Source organism: Alosa pseudoharengus, unplaced genomic scaffold, assembly GCF_046254945.1.
Source record: "Alosa pseudoharengus isolate Yale_2024_CS ecotype anadromous, Long Island Sound unplaced genomic scaffold, YU_APseudo_1.1 YU_APseudo_1.1_scf_10, whole genome shotgun sequence".
Taxonomy (NCBI): domain Eukaryota; kingdom Metazoa; phylum Chordata; class Actinopteri; order Clupeiformes; family Clupeidae; genus Alosa; species Alosa pseudoharengus.
In genome coordinates this window covers 30440141-30458300 of record NW_027468565.1, presented here as the reverse complement: position 1 = coordinate 30458300, position 18160 = coordinate 30440141, and the positions used below count along the sequence as shown (strand labels likewise).

Here is an 18160-nt window from a genome sequence, read left to right as displayed (position 1 = left end):
CATGCAGAATTTATTAATTCATGATACATTCATAAACATTTGTTCATGCAAACATGTTTTATCTATCTGTACATACTTCAAGGTTTTGTATAATCATACGTATATATAGACAAAAGATAAATTAGTTAAAAATACACCTATACCAAAGACAAATGTCCACAGTACACCAACATATAATAAATTGACTCACTTGTATGGTTCAATCATTTCCTCTGTGACAAAATTCAGGTAGTTCCTGAAAGAGCATAGACAGACCATGATATTAGAGATGTTTTTCAAATCTTCTTTTTAACGTTAATTTCTAATCCCTTCACTCATTACTTTGGAACTCTGTGAGATAAGACAGTGACCATTTGAAGGGAAAAAAAATGTCTATCCCGTTTTCATTTGACTGAAAATGATGACAAGGAAACCCAACATGGCTTCTTTTCACAGGCTACTGTGACCAGTGGGGTTAGCGAACAACGGCAAATGTACGTGAATATTTGAAAACAGATTTTTTTTTTTCGTCGTTGCAAACTCAGATGACTTTGAATACGTCAGTGCTCTTCCTCCTCCTGCTCTGTTGACCAAACTACACTGTAGTATTTTGACCGTCACATCACCACACAGTAGCACTGGCAGAGAGAGAGAGAGAGAGAGAGAGACAAAGAAAGAGAGAGAGAGACAAAGAAAGAGAGAGAGATACAGAGAGAAAGAGAAAGAAAGAAAGAGATAGCAATCCAGAGAGGCTTAAAAAGTGACACCGAGTCCTGCTGGAGTCTGAAAGCTCAGACAGAAGGGGCTTCGTAAACAAGCTTGTCTTGTTGATGAGATACTCTTACTGTGACGGGCAGTTGATGTGATTGCTGTGGTAAGTAGCCATCTCAATCATTAAGACCCCCCATTGTTAATGAGAACAGAGCTCCCCATGCACCATTCATCTTCAGCGTAATATGCCTGTGTGTGTGTGTGTGTGTGTGTGGTTATGAGAGGGGTCAACATTATTATTGTTGCTGTTGTTATACCTGTTCAACCACTGCCAGCCTCACTTTACCAATATCCCTTGTCTGTGTGTCTGTGTGTGTGTGTGTGTGTGTGTGCGTGTGTGCGTGTGTGTGAGTGTATATGTGTCTGTGTCTTACCAGCCCCCATAGGCAAAGAGTCCACTGTACAGTGCGAGCCCCATGTCCCCCACGTCCGTCTTTGTCCCCTTGAATGAGTTCTCTGGAAGCAGTCCCGTCACATCACCTAGACAACAGCCAGCATGTTTATCACACATCTTCAGTTCTACTGACTTAAAACAGACCACATATGTACAGAGAGAGGAGGGAGGATAGAGAGAGAGAAAGAGAGAGAGAGAGAGAGAGTGGGAGAGAGAGAAAGAAAGAGAGTGGGAGAAAGAGAGAGAGAGAACTAGAGACAGATATGAAGGGTGGAAGTTGGAGGGAGGAGAAGTGAGTGAGGCGGACACAGAGGGAATGCTAGGAGGACTTTCTCGGCTCTACAGCAGGGCATTAACAATCCAGAAATCCCACTCGCTGGCCACACACACACACACACACACACACACACACACACACACACACACACACACAGGCTATGCTTCTACATGTGTAAGTGGGATGTGTGTTTGTTTGTGTGTTTGTTTGTGTGTGTGTGTATGTGTGTGTGTGTGTGTGTGTGTGTTAACTAGCACAGCATACAGCTGAGGCTAAAGAGGCAGCCAGAAAGGCTGTAAATTAATGATGAGAAAGGGTATCACTTTACACACTACACCCTTACACAAACACACACACACACTTGACTTCACTTTCTTCTAGGGTTGGGAACAGAAAATATTAAAATTGAGTAAGAATCAACAAGCAGAATAGAAATGTAAATGTGTGTGTGTGTGTTGAGTTGGGTTGTGTGAGAAATGTGAAGAGAATGAGGTATAGAGCTGTTCATTCCCTGTTGAGGGAGAATGGTGAATTTGTGTGTGTGTGTGTGTGTGTGTGTGTGTGTGTGTGTGATAGTTGAGTTGGCTTGTGTAGGAAATGTGAAGAGAATGAGCTATAGAGCTGTTCATTCCCTGTTGAGGGAGAATGGTAAATTTGTGTGTGTGTGTGTGTATGTGTGTATGTGTGTGTGTGTGTGTGGGGGGGGGGGGGGGTTGTTATGTTCTTGCAGGACTCTCTAAGCTCCAGGGTTTCTGTGTATGTAGTGTGTAGGCGTGTTTCCAGTCCTGGCATGCGCCCATAAGGAAATTAGAGATTAACTCACTACTGGCATGAGGTCGCAGTCTGTTGCTCCCAGACAGCAGGTTTGTGTTTGTGTGTGTGTGTGTGTGTGTGTGTGTGTGTGTGTGTGTGTGTGTGTGTGTGTCTATTGTGTTGTGTTGTGTGTATGCATGACTTACAGGTGCATTAAAAATAAACAGGCCATCAAAGAACAAATGAGGTGACTTAACTGCAGATCTATCTCTCCTTTTCTGATCCTGTTACCCAGCTTTGCTACTGGTCTAATTCTCTCAATCTCTTGTTCCATTCTCTTTATCATTCCCCTCTTTTTCTTTACTTCTCTATCCACTTTATCATTCCCCTCTTCCTCTTTGTTTCCCTCCCCTCCACTCTCCCTTTCTCCCTTCATCTCTCCTTCTTCACTGGCTGCGTCTGCGTTTCTGTTGAGCTTATCAGCTGACACACCCTAGTGTGACCTGCACAAAGAAAACGGCAGTAAAAGTATAACAAAAGATTACCCCGTCCCCCCAATCACACATACACACACAGTCATGGACACAACTCCTGAGCACCTTACTACCATACTAACATATATTGACCATTCACCATCACCATTGCGACATAATACAATATAATAGAAAGGGGAGCGAGAGAGCACAAGTGTGTGTGTGTGTGTGTGTGTGTATGTGTGTGTACGTGTGTGGTAAGTAGGTTGTCTGGCAGTGTAGTGGTTGGCGCTTATCTTGGTAGTAGGATATAGGGGTGTGTGACAAACTGGCTACACAAGACACGTACGATATACACACCCACACGCCCAGCCCCTGTACACACTGCATAGCAGAGCAAACTGACTGAAGAGTGTGTGTGTGTGTGTGTGTGTAGGGGGGGGGGGTCATGGGGCACACACCCAAACTGGTGTGTGTGTGTGTGTGTAGACAGTGACCGTGGGGCACACACTCAAACTGGTATGTGTATGTCTGGGTGTGCGTGTGTGTGTGTGTGTGTGTGTGGGGGGGGGGGGGGGTTGGGGGAGTGTGTTGAAGGGTGTATGCACTGCAGTAACAGAGTCACGATCAATTATTAGTATTAATGCAGGTTTTTTGCCTTATTTCCTTGTTTTGGGGGACTTTTACTTTGAAACTCTGCCTACCGCGAACAGACATTTAACATAGACGTGAACATGAAATGAAACAACACAGAACGATAATTTGATTGTTTCAGCACACTCTCAAGAGACACAAGGTATTCATGGAATATTGCACTTATCAATGTGCATGTTATGCCTTAAAGTAAGCCTAATTTTGGACTTCTTTTCACTTGCTAAGTTGAATAAGTTAGCGTTAACTGACGCTAACGAACGACAAAATAGCCTACTTTCAGAGTAGCAGGAGAGGCTTTGAGTTTGGTTTCCTGAATTTCCCCTTGGGGATCAATAAAGTATCTATCTATCTATCTATCATCTTATGTGTTTTTTTTAACTGGCTGCAGCTTGAAGTTAGAGTAGATAACGCGCCGCAGTTCAACACATTTGTGTGTGTGTGTGTGTGTGTGTGTGTGTGTGTGCTTTTGGTCTCTTGGCATGCATGCTGGACATGACTTTGGGGGTGTGGCTGCATCGTCGATTCTACATCTGATTTCGAGATCGAGATGAAATTTTGATCAATTTTCGACTTAAAACCGAAATCGCAACACCCCTATGTTGTATCATTATTAGTTTGTGTCTACATTACATTTAAAAAAATTCCAAGAGGTTGCTTCTTTGTATTTTGCCAGTTGGTGTTGGCATGCAAGTCGGTTTGTTTGTTTGTGTGTGTGTCTGTGTGTGTGTGTGTGTTAGGGATGCAACGGTGCAGTGTGTCCACGATATTTTGCCTATAGACAAAAAATGGTAGTGTGACTGACTGACTTGGCTTAGTTTTTAGCCTAACTATAGGGTAGTTTTCGTGAGAGAAATGGATTCTCATTGCATGCTACTAGCAACGAATCCGTCTGGGCTACATCATGTTAGAAGCGTCCACTCCGGTTGACTGCATTAGCAATGTAGGCCTAATTCTTGTGGACTGTAGGCCTAGCCTACTTTGTTTAACTTTACGGTGTTCAGTTTGTACTGAAATTATATATATATATATATATATATATATATATATATATATACACAGTATATATATATATATATATATATATATATATATATATATATATATATATATATATATATATTAGGGCTGTCAAAATAACTGATTAATTTCGATTAATTAATTTGAGAAAAAATAACTGATTAAAAAAATTGGTGCAGATTAGTCAATTCCGTATGACCTTTGACCCCGAGCCATTCTAGTCAGTAAAAATTAGACTGTAAAATGAAGGAGAGAGAAGAAAACGTGCTGCCTGGATCATTGATTGGAACATTTACTTTTAAAAAACGGCCTGATGGTGTTGATAAAAAATAGTGTTGAAAATAAAGTCCTCTGCAATGAAATGCCTTGTATGTGAAAAAAAAAAACTTCTTCCCGAAGCACTTTTGAATTTATTTCCTCAGCATATTAGGTCATATCATAGATTATTATGGCAATTATTTGAACAGTGAAAATAATAATAAAAGAGTTTTTGAACTTTAATGTCACTAATGCTGATTATTCAATGATTCATTTGAATTTAAATATTTAACATACTTTTACAGCAAAAATTATATATGCGATTAATTTAGATGAATTAATCACAGAGTATGTAATTAATTAGATTAATTTTTTTAATCGATTGACAGCCCTAATATACATATATATATATTTATATATATATAATATAAATATTCCTTTGTAGTGGATGACAGACGGCGGCACCTTTTCAAAATTAGTGTCTCTGTCTCTCGTTAAGCGACATTCCATTCACGTTGGAGCAGTCGGCTGTTGTTTGTCGAACTCATTTGCATACAGAGCGCCTCAACCTATTGGTGTTTTGCCACATTAGCAGGGAAGCATTGATAGGTTACAAAGGTGAGAGGGCACATGCACTGATTCTCTGGAGGTGTTTCGTGAATGTCTAACGTTCGTTTAGTTTACAGCACAACGATAAACGTTTGCAAATCATAAATGACAGATCTACCGACTTATGTCGGCCGTGTCGTTCGGTGCGATAATACACCGTATACCGTTGCATCTGTGTGTGTGTCTGATGTTTTGTAAGACGATTAGGTGAATGATTGATTATTAATGCGCATAACTAATAAGTCCTAGAGGCACTAGCGTTCCCACTCAGCAGTGGTCACTGGGCGTCTGGCCGGGCCTCAGCGTTCATAATGCGATCTGGATGGGTCTCGTCCAACCATTGTGCGCAGTAATGCGGAATTTGAGAGTTTAAGACTTTTATCCCAACAGGCCAGTGAGCATCCGACTTCACAAAAGCTCCCCTCCCTCCCTCTTTCCACTCACTCTCTCCCTCTCCCTCTCTTCATTTTTCCCATTCTACACTTCACTCTCTCCACCTCACACAAACAGTCTCTCTTTCACTCGCTCGCTCGCTCGCTCAATCGTTTCGCTTACTCTCACATATACACATTTCACTGTTGTCCCCATATTCTACATACACATACAGTACGCATTATATTAACCCTCTGTGGAATCCTACAGTCAGTATGATGAGCTGCATAGAGTTTGGTGTGTGTGTGTGTGTGGTGTGTATTATTGTTGTTGATCATTCTGCATGCCAGGAACCCAATGCTGTGTACCCTCCACCCTAATCTCATCCTCTCCATCTCTCTGTCTATCTTTATCTTTCCCTGCCTCTCTTCATCTATCTCCATCTCTCCCTCTCTCCATCTTTCCCTCTCTCCGTCTCTCCCTGTCAAAAAATAAAGCAATGGTTTAATAAAGCATTACTCCCCCAACCCCACCCTCTCTTTCATTGTCTTTCCCCCTAAAATATCTCTCTCTCATCTCCCTCTCTCCGTCAAAAAATAAAGCAATGGTTTAATAAATCATTACTCCCCCAACCCCACCCCTCTCTTTCATTGTCTTTCCCCAAATCTCTCACACGGTCCCGTCCTTTTACATTTGCCCTGACCACCCTCACACACACACACATGGCTCAGGTCACAGGCACACAGACACAGGCACGCACAAACACACACAGACACACACAAACACACAGGACAATCCCCAGTTCTGTTCAGCCATCAGCAGATCGGAGGGGGTGTGGTTTGATCTTGCAGGACCCTGCCCTCCTCTCGCCCACTGGTGCCCACACCAGCAGATGCCAACTTCACGTGGCCCCGAGGGCACCACCAGGGCTGGCAGGCACGGGTCAAAGGAGACCCTGGGTCAGAACAAAGACACGCTCTACATCAGCATGTAGGCTACAGCAGGGATGCCTTCATACACACACACACACTTAGGTAGGACTCAGAATCAAGGCACGCACGCATCCGTACACACACACACACACACACACACACACACACACACACACACACACACACACACACACACACACACACACACACACACACACACACACACACACACACACACACACACACACACACACACACACACACACACACACACACACACACACACACACACACACACACACACACACACACACACACACACACACACACAGTTACACAAGCAGACTCAGAGCTACCTATTTATCCTCTTACGCTGAGCATGTGCAAGCCCTCCACCCAAACACTTGCACAGATCTTTTTTTAAGCAACCCCCCAACACACACACACACCCACAGACACCTGAAATTAGTCCCATCATATCTCGTGATCATGTTCATATTCTCATTCTTAGTTTTGCACTCATATTCTCTTTTTGTCTCTCCCCCCTCTCAGACACACGCACACACATGCACACGCACACACACACACACACACACACACTTTTGTAATCTGGAGTTAATGACTTGGTTTTCTCCAAAATTGGAACATACAGTGTCCGTCTGAACCCTGAGTTGGTTAAAAACTGGCTCAGTGAACCCCTTTAGAAAAAACTAACAATGCCACAGTGTTTCCCACAGACTGGGCTTCTGGCAGACCCGTAAGAGGGAGAGAGTGAGCGAGTGTGAGTGTGTGTGTGTGTGTGTGTGTGTGCATGCTTCTTTTTATTGGTCTCCAATGAGCTGGTAACAAAAGGAGGCTTTTGGTGACATTACTGATTAGAACGACTCAGCTTTATTCCAAAACAAGAGGCCTGTGGAGCTTATCAGTCAAGAAAACACACACACACACACACACACACACACACACACACACACACACACACAGAGTATGTCATAGACGACACACCTGGACTTGGTGACACCTTCCTCATTCAAAGAAATGCACGTTCTTTGTAACAGGCTGATGAGCACATCAGTGTAGTTGTTTGATGTAGGACTGTGCAATTAATCAAATTAATAGATTAATGGTCAATGACTTTCAACTACTAAAATCGAAATATTATAATAAAATGCAGTATATATATATATATATATATATATATATATATATATATATATATATATATATATGTATATATATATATATATAGGGTTGGGTCAGATTACTTTGAAATGTAATCCATTACTGACTACAAATTACATGGCCATTTTTATAATCAGTAACGTAATCAGTTGGATTACAAAAAACATGTAACGTAATCTGATTACTTTAGGATTACTTCAATAAATATGCCCATTAAGTAAAAGACACCACCACAGAATTGATTAAAGAATTCTCATTCTATTTTTCTCCACTCTTCTCCAAACATGCACAACTCAGCTTAACCTTTATAAGGGCACAGCTGGACAAAGAATTTAGCTTTCACTGGATTTTTGTGACCCAGGGACATGGCCTGAGATTGGCATAAAAAAGGGATGCATTAAACCCAAATGACACCATGTCCATTTCAATTGTGGGGGGGGGGAAATTATTATTTTGGGATGTTTTTCAACCAGGGGGACCTGGTGACTTTCTCAAAGTAAACGGTAACACTAAAACAAGAGGCTACATTAATATTAGGAGGAAAAGATCAGGCAGTGTGCCGAGAGACCTGCCCCAATAGTATGTAAGTTAGTAAGTATATCTTTTGATCCCGTGAGGGACATTTGGTCTCTGCATTTATCCCAATCCGTGAATTAGTGAAGCCGAACCGGCAAGCCCAAAGGCCTAAGCCCTAACCAGTAGGCCATGGCTGCCCCAAAAGGCAGCATTTCAACATTAAACCACACAATGATCCAAAACATACAGCCAAACAAGGCAAGAAATGGTTAACAGAGAACAATATCAATATTTTAGAGCGGACCTCAATCCGTCAAAAAAAGTGAGCACAAGGCCAAAGTGATGGCAAATAATCGCTCCTGCCTCAAACCCCAGATTGCTGCTAAAAAGGTGCAGTCTACAATCATTGTGGAGACATGAAGAGGCTTGGTGGGTATTATATGAACCATTTTGAGAGCTGTGGTGGTAAATAAAGATGTTCCCAGTGATTGTTTAAAAAGGGTATTAATAATTTTTAACACGCGATTTTTCATAAAAATGTTAAAAAAGATAACACTTTTTTTTGATTCCATGTTTTTACCACATTGTCTTGCAACCTTTTGGCTAGTGCAAGTAAGAACAAACATAATTGTTCAAGAGAAAATCAATATTTGCCAGGGTATGAATAATTTTGTTCTTAACTATATCTTAAAAAAGTCTAAAAAGTGAACATCCGAATTAACTGCTTGTCAAATTAAAAGATAGCTAGGCTATCATAAAAAAGTTGCATTGTTTGCATGATAAAATGTAATGAGGTAATCCCCAACAATGTAACTGTAATCTGATTACACAATTTTTTTTATTGTAATCTGGGCTGATTATAGTTACTTGATTTGTGTAATCTGATTACGTAATCCAGATTACATGTAATCCGTTACTCCCCAACCCTATATATATATATATATATATATATATATATATATATATATATATATATATATAGAGAGAGAGAAATAACGATTATTTTGCTACACTTCGTTTTGTAAAAATGCTCTCATTTTGTCTTGAGTGACATGCAATTCAAATGCAAAACCACACACAGCAAACACATGTATGGTCCAGAAGGGAGTGAGCCCAATCAAATCGAAGAACCTTGCAGTGGCCCCAACTAATGGACACACCCCTACCTAGCACTCTACTGGACTGGCGGACATATGGGGTGGGGGGTGGGGGGGGTCTGTGTGTGTGCGTTTTTTTGTTTCCCCCTTGGGGATCAATAAAGTATCTATCTATCTATCTATCACTCTAGCATGCTACCTGGGTGTGTGTGTGTGTTGGCAAGACCAGAGTAAATGCTACTGTAGCATTCTACCAGGGTGTGTGTGTGTCATACCTTTGCCAATCTGCACAAAACCAATGACGATGATGAGTCCGAGAGCAAAGAGCTTTGCTGCAGCGAAGACGTCCTGTACTCGCGTAGCGGCCTTTACACTGTAGCAGTTCACAGCAGTTAGCAGCACTGTGAGAAAGAGAGAGAGGAATGAAGAGAGATAAAAAGGTTCAATTAAAACCATTTTTTCATTGTAAATCAGCCATGTTTCCTTTTTTCCCCCCAAATCGTACTTTTTGTTTTTTTAATGTGCATGATCAGAAAAATGTAGCTTAGTTTAATAGATTATCTCTCATGATAATAACTATTCATCCACCGAAAGAATGTGCTTCTTTTCCTATCTAGACCTTAGGCCACACAAGGAGAAAGAAATCATTAAAAGACAATTGGAGGAATTTCGGTTTAGGATTCTCACACCAACACATCCATTCTTAGGGAATGTGACCATAAAGTGCTGGCCGCAGGGTTAAAAATGTCACGACTGATATGCTAGTCTTGCCACCACCACAGCCAAATGAAACAGGGCCTGCACCACAGAAACGCCAGCAATTTGGCCCCCATTTCATCAGCTTGTTTTCATCACCTGAAGTGAACCTCCACATAATTAGTTTGTCTTTACCCACATTAATCTTCACCACCTGCTGTTCTGGTTAGCTGGCCATTGACGCCCGCCAGTGGGGGTGCAACAAAGTTGGTGTTCCTCTAAGTGACTTCCTATTGCTGCCAGATGTACCACCCCAAGTACACTCAAAAATGTGTGTGTTGAACAGCTTATGGAGTCTGTGTCGGTCTGTATGTGTATGTATGCATGTATGTCTATTTACACAAAATTCTTAAGTGTATGTGGAAGAAAAAAATATACTTCTGTCTTCTATATGTAAATTCTCTGTGTGCTTATGTGTGTTTAAAACTCTGCTCGGAAACCATCTCACATTCAGGTTTCCAGGGAATGTTCTTAGTAATTCTGTGGCATTCCAAAGGCGCAGTCTTTAAGCTCTTCATCACCTGCGATTGGTTCCTCTGGGCCCCTGCTCTCAGCTGGTGTTCGGCCATGTTGATTTACTCGGTTGCTTCATGGTGGTGGAGATTGGTGTGGTGTTTACCGTGGTATTTTAATTTTGCACTGGACTTTCTGGGCGTCTCGTTATGTTTTTTGGCACTAGCATTTAAGCGTGTTGGCCTGAGACACTGCTTGGATTTGGTGTACTCTTCTGTTCTGAGGAGATTTTTCAGTTTGAGGACCTTTCATTTGGTGTCTTGGAGGTCTGCATCAAGTTGATCTTTTCCAATTCCAGAAGATAGGAATCTTTATAGACATTTCCTGGCTTTCATCATGACAAAAATAACTTTACACTTCACCTCTGCGGTTCATTTTAACAGGCAGGGGAGGTATCGACATAAAATCAACAGGTCCCGATTCCTCAAAATCAAATAAAATAATGAGACAGACAGTTTTTTTTCCTGAGTCTACATGACCCTAAACACACTCTATTCTGGGGTTCTAAGTAGACATTTAGTTTGTGTATGTGTGTGTGTCTCAGTGATTTGCTGAGCAGCACTCACTTCAAAGCAGCCAACCCCTCAATCTGTCTCACGCTCCAGCAAGCTAACTCGGCCACCAATCTCACACACAACAATGGCTAGTCTGTGTAGAATGGCATTACAGTGCAGACACCCACATTCTCTCGCTCACACACACTGTTGGGCCCCCTCAGCCACAGACTCACACAGAAATGAATTCACTCTCCCTCTCTCGGACACACACACACACACACACACACACACACCTTGACAAACTCACACAAACACACATACTCACACACTCTCGTACAAGCAGACTTGCTGTGCTCACCCTTTGAGACAGACACACACACAAACACACAAAAACACACACTTTCACCCACGCAGAAACCCAGTGTGTGTTGGAGAGAGAAGTTGATAGGGATTAGTATGTCTGCAAGCCCTCCTGTCTCTTATATAAACCCACTCACCGAGTCAGGGGGTCAACACTGGGTTTGGGGGGTGGGGGGTGGAAATGGAAAGGGTGTGCGTGTGATAGGGGAAGGCATACACCACCCACCCTCTCCACCCACCCCAACAACACCCCGCCCATAGCATAGCTGCGGCGCTCTGAGGGGGAAAATGGGTCAATGGAACAAAAGAACTGGATATGAGAAGAAAGACATCCACAAGATTGTCCTACCCACACACACACACACACACACACAGGGTGCCCAGAATGGACCCAGGGTGCCTAAAACCCAATAACAACTAAATATCCGTCCCCGCCCCATACCTAAGCCCCGCCCCATACCTAACGCCACTCAGACAGCAGCCTGAAGGACACGATGCAAATCGCCGCACATCGAAACACTGCCCCAAACTCTAGTGAGGCAGCTCTAAGGACTGCAACACACAAAACATACCCAAAGAGCATCCACAAAGAATTCAGAGCATCCATAAACAATCATCCATCATCATCATCACCGTCTGCAAAGCCAAGAGCCAAAGACGTTCAAATGAAAAACAACTTCTAAACCACTTCCACCCCCGACATTATTTCTGAAGAAAGACAGACGTCCCCAGAAGTGCACACGGAACCTAAGAGAGAGTCCACATCGAGCCAGCGGCACGCTCAGTGACCTCAAACCAGCTGCTGTAATCCCACAGCCATTTAGCTCATGTGTCCTCTTTATGTGTTTATGGCACCACGGCCACCCTCAGACAGCACTGTGTCACAGCAGCACACAGAGCCCCTGCAGAGGGCCTGAGGCCTTAGGCCGGGCTGACGCACACACACAATGGGTGGCTCACTCAGTGGCTTATTCCTTCATAGCAGCCATTAAAATCCTCTGGCCAGTCACACAGTCGCAACACTCACGGTGACGCCCGAGTGGCTGGAAGGTAAGACTGGCCCCTGCACATGACTGTGTGTGTGTGTGAGTGTGATGCAGGGTAACACACACACACACACACTTTACAGCGTCCCCACCCCAGTATGCCTGACCCTCCCTCTCTCTCTCTCTTGATCAACATTTCCCCCTCTTTCTCCAACGGTCATGTGGTCCTTTTTGGGAGATTAACCAAAGACTCAGTCTCAATGCAGGATTACACCAACTCCACTACTCCTACTCCAAACACACACATTAACTAACACACACACACACACACGTCTCAGTCATTCACAAATTAAAACTCACAGAATCTTTCACAAACACAACCCACTAACTCTCTCATGCATTCAAATAACTCATTACATTCATTCAAACACACTGCTCTCTCTCTGACCCTCTGATTCAAGTTCTCTCACAAACATACACAGTTCTTGCATTTCTCCTGTTTACAAGGGGTGGCAGAGGTAGCGCGACTATGTCCTGGTTTTGAGGCCACACTTTTGATAGGTTGGCTAATTGACCACAGGAGCTCAAGGTAAACCCGCTAATCCTGGTCGCCTTAAGACATGCACATGGGTGGCTGCAAAAATAGCAGCCTACGGCAGAGGGGCATTTAAGAGACAGTCAACGGCAGATCTACTAATAAACACACATTTATTCAGGTCTTGCAGAACACACACACTTTAAAATCATTGTAGGCAACTTCTAAAATGCAATTGCCAAAAAGTCTGTGCCCGTTTCGTGCGCTCACAATTAACCAGCGTGCTTTCACATGGCCTTGGCAACAGAAGCCTCAGCAGTATGTCAAATGCCTCTGCTGTACAAGCGATCCGATGCTACTGGAGCATAGCAGGCGGTAGAAGCGCTAGTAACACCAAAATGCTACCGAACTCTACGGGCTCTGTGCAGAAGCTTACTTGAAGTCGGCAAACCAGTTTCCTGTTTGTCGACATGTTTTCAACAGGCACCTGAAGATCGTGCTTCAGTTGTACCAAAACGTGTGCTCACCGAAAATCCTTCCCTCCTTATTCTCCTTCAAGTAAGCTAGTGCATAGAGCCCAGTGAACAACATGTGTTCCAAACCGATGTGGGCTCGACTCGACAATCAAGCGCGCCGTTTGACTAATCATATGGCGTTGGTTGCGCAGAGTGATGAGTAAGCTGATGAAATCGCATGCTTAGTTTCAACACTGGTGCCAGGCCGATCTGAGAGGTGTAACCCAACATTACTGTTCAATTCTGGCTCCCCCGATGATGGTACCTCACATGACCCTCCATTGAGCATTTTATCGGTGTCTATGTTACTGGTTTAATAACTACTCGACTGGTAAATCCCTGTTTAAACCATTATGATGGTGTAAGTTTGGGAGTAGCCTAAGCTAGACACGTTTCCTCATATTAAGCGTGGCGCGGAAGCAAGTTAACACGTGAAATCGAGGTGCCATAACTTACAATGCCTTCACGTCTGACAGTAGACTTCAGCATCCTGTAACGCAATTATCAAATTATGTAAATTCATCATCCAACATATACTTACAGATGCATAAACAAGCAACTATCTTCGCCCCCTCCTCCGGTACCGGACATACAGGGAAGATGGGTTTCAGGAGGTAAGTGGCGAACACGTATGCCACAATGTACTGAGAGGACGGGCGAATAATCAGTAACTCGATCCATAATTTAAGAAAAGCCGGGAGAGAGCCATAAACTTCGAGAATGTAAGCATAGTCTCCGCCAGATTTGGTGATCGTGGTGCCCAGTTCGGCATAGCAAAGTGCTCCTATGGTGGAGAACACTCCGCAAATTGCCCAGACGATCAAGGATGCCCCAATGGAGCCGGCTTCTTTGACCACTCCGGTCGGCGTGACAAATATGCCTGACCCAATGATGGTACCCACAATAATAGCAATACCATTGAGCAGAGTTATTGTTCTTTGTAAAACAACAGTTTCTTCTCCAACATTGCTCGTATCTTTGTCTGGGCTCCCGAGAGAGCCGTCAGCAGTTCGTTTTGAGTTCCCATTTTCTCCGAGCATCCTTTCCGTCACCTGGTTGTCCTCTTCATCTCGGTTAGATGAGTTTGAGTTTCTCTTTTTTAAACCTGACATTGTGTTGTCCTGTCAGCACAAGCCTATGGGTGTCTTCTACCTCTTAGCTACGATGGCCGTATTCTCCGAGTCGATCCCTCTAAGGAGGGTCCTTAAGCTCCTCACCGGCACTAGCCTACACAATTCACGACAGCAGCGTGCGCAGAACTGAGTCAAAAATCACAATTCCTCTTGGGTCTAAAGAACTCACGAGCAGCATCATGGCAATGAAAGGTCCTTGCGTCACGGGCTCGCCTTCCGCTTGTGTATGTAGCCTACCGTCGCCATAGACCGTAGCGTGCGAACAGTGCCCTCGTCTGGTTGGTGTGATTGCTCACCTTCCTCCGGCGTACAGTCAACTCATTTAAGCATTAAATTAAAGCATTAAAAAACTAACTGGGTTAGCAGCCGTAGTGTTTCCCTTCGTTTCGATTCTATTCTCAAGATGATCTATGCCACTTAAAGTCATAGGCATTCTGCCATGCTGTTTGAATGCCGTGCAAGATAGCACATGGCGCAGACATCTGTTTGTTCTACTTCCTGAAATTGTTCTTTTAAAGTGGTCGCCAGCTTCCATTTGCTCATCAGATTCCCTCGCAGCATCCCGAACAGATAAGGCATAGGTGGAGAGTGTGATCACTGTACATTTAGGCATAAACAGAAAAAAAGTATGCTTGTTCATTTCAAGCTTGATGTGAATCATTATTGTAGGGCCTTATTTTAGACAGAACAGACATTTTAGATTGAATGTAGCCAGCCTTTTTAACAGGAAATAGTTAATTGCCAGATACCCACTACAGGCCTACAGCCAATTTACAGCACCTCTAACTGGTAGCAAAAGCCCTGCAGTAAGCAGTGTTGGTTGGTGGCATGTTGTGTCACCGTGTGATTGGTGATTTCTGCAATTTTTCCAGTTAAGTGCTAATATGTGTTTGGGTGTGTAGCACTTACAGTCTCAGGGGCGGAGCTAATGGTTCACTATAGGGGGTGCGACGATCTTTAATGGGCCCCTATACTGTCGGTGTTTATTCCAACATCATGTTTTATTTAGCCCACTTCATATTGTGCTTATTAGAGGCTGAGGCATTTTGTTTATGTCCTGATGACCTAGCCTACCATTTTTTCTGTGCATCGGGGCAGCTGTGCGTATCATCAGGCAACTCAAAGAGAGAGAATTTCCCGTGTGTGTTCACACAAAGTTAGCCCACCATAACTTCCCAACTGCTTCACAACTGTGCAGTATCCCATTAACTGGTCGACAATAGGCTATTTACACATTTCTTTAAAATTTGTAAACACGTTGTCAAAATCAACTTTAATGTACGCACCTTTTGTTTGAGCAGGAGAGGGGATAATAGCCTAACAAACGCACACAGCAATTACAGAAGTTGTGGGCTAGGCTACTTGCTTTCTTTTACTATGGTTGCTTGTTATCAACACACAATGTTAAGCTAATTCACTAACTCAAGACTTCAAGGCTATCATGGATATAAAACGTTTTTTGGAAACAATGAAAGGGTGGAGGTAGCAAATGATGGAGGCAGCAAAACTAGAGGAGTTATTTCAGATGAACAAGGTAGGCAAATGCTTTTCAAAACGTTAGCATTATAATGTTTACTGATGTTAAAGCGCGAACGCTGTTTAAAGCCATAAACAACGGTAAACTAGAACAAAACTAGGTGACTTTACCCTTAGGGTCGTATAAAGTTGTCCAAATGAATTATTAGGCGTTATTGTTGTATATTGCATTTTGTACTAGGCTCTTTTTAGGTAGCCAATGCATGAACGGACAAATATTAAGCCTTTCAATGTTTTGTTGCGCGCGGAGGGGTAGATGCGCTTAACATTCATTCCTGCTGGCGCGCCTGATAGTGACTGCTGTTGTCGCGGCAAGCTTAGGCCTATGCTCCTGCCTCTAAATAGGCACCGTGTAGACTAGACCTACACTGTAATAAATGCAGCCTGTAGCATAGGCTACTTCGGCAAACCCAGACCGGTTGTGGCATCAGTTTCGCTTTTAAAATGCAACAGTGTAGCGAGAGGGAGAGTGCGGGCTATTTAATTTGCAGCATGACAGACGAACTCCTATTGTGAGCGCACTCTACGGACCAGTGGCATCTTTAGTAGGCCTAACATTTTAGTACAAATAAGCATCGGTAAATATAACAATTAATCAAGATATATTTGGCCAAAAGTGGGCCCCCTTTGCGGTCGTGGGCCCGGAGCGACCGCCCCCTCCGCTTATGATATGAGAGTAATATGCACAATGTTCCTCTGCCAAGAGTTTCAGTGGTTCTGCTACTTTCAGGGCATTCTGTTCTTGGACATCTAGTAGAAAATACATATACAGTATGTTTTTTTTTTATGTGCTTTGCATTACATATTTCATGAAAAGTAATTTGAAAAAGATAGTTGCTCACAAAAATGCACCTCAAAAAGTTTAAAATCGTTGTATAGTGTTGCTGCAAACATACGGTCATGAATATGTCCCGGAAACTAAATGTATAACGGAACAACTTTTTATAGTGTCAGAAATTACAACCCCAAATCAGAAAAAGTTGCGACGTTGTGTAAAATGCAAATAAAAACAGAAAGTGAAAATCTGCATTTATAGAAAACCCATATTTAACTGCAAAAAGGACATAGACAACATATAAAATGTTGAAAATTACAATTTGGACTATATCATGGAAACTATATGTTTATTTTTTTTATTTGATGCCAGCAACATTTCACTGAGGAAATTCGTTCTCTCTCAACAGAAGACACATTACTGGAGAATTTTTTATCGATTTTCGTAAAGCAATCGACACAGTAGACCACCTGATTTTATTATCCAAAATTCACTCTTTTAACCTATCGCCCTCAGTATTAGACATGATCTCTTCTTATTTAACTGATAGATCACAAGTTGTCAAAATTGACCATGCAATATCTCAGCCCTTGGGATGTGGTATGGGTGTCCCACAGGGAAGCATTCTGGGGCCTTTACTCTTTCTTCTATATATTAATGATCTTCCAGATGTGTGTAAATACTCTAAATGCCTAATGTATGCTGATGACACTGTGCTCTTTCTATCTGACCCCAACTCTGATACGATAAACTCCAAACTGTCATCTGACCTTCAATTTTTACATAAGTGGTTGAATGACAATCACTTAACCATCAATGTTAAAAAAATTGAATGCATGTATTTCCACTCACCCAGAAAGCATCTATCCATCACTAGTCCTGTAATATTCTCAAATCAAACTCTTGTCATTGCCAAATCATATAAGTATTTGGGAGTACTACTTGACTCACACCTTACATACCGTGAACACGCTTCCAAGCTAACTAAAAAGTTAAATCAGAAACTATATACAACAAGATCAGATCATACCTACTGTCTCCAAAACCTGTCTCCAAAACCAAGCAATCATATTCTCAACCATCTCATACTGTCTACCAATATGGTCCCTCACCACAAAGGAAGTTACTGAACCCATTGCACGGTTATATTATCGAGCTTTGAAAATCTACAGTAATCTTCTCAAATGGACACACCACTGCACTGCGCTCACTCAGTCACATGCTCTGTCTTTTCAAAATTTTATTTACAGTCATGCTATTTCTTTTTATT

General features: G+C 42.6%; 1 protein-coding gene across 1 annotated transcript in view; it reads right to left on the bottom strand.

Annotated features, from left to right (window-relative positions):
• The window catches only part of slc7a5 (solute carrier family 7 member 5), a 20067-nt gene extending 5256 nt beyond the window's left edge, over positions 1-14811 (bottom strand). Inside the window, exons 1-4 of the mRNA XM_076269681.1 lie at positions 13988-14811; positions 9560-9685; positions 1125-1230; positions 191-235 (exon numbers count right to left, since the gene is read on the bottom strand). Of these exons, the coding sequence (XP_076125796.1) occupies positions 191-235; positions 1125-1230; positions 9560-9685; positions 13988-14558 (848 nt within the window). The 5' untranslated portion in view covers positions 14559-14811. The remainder of the gene's footprint in view (positions 1-190; positions 236-1124; positions 1231-9559; positions 9686-13987) is intronic.
• Positions 14812-18160: the final 3349 nt, after the last annotated feature.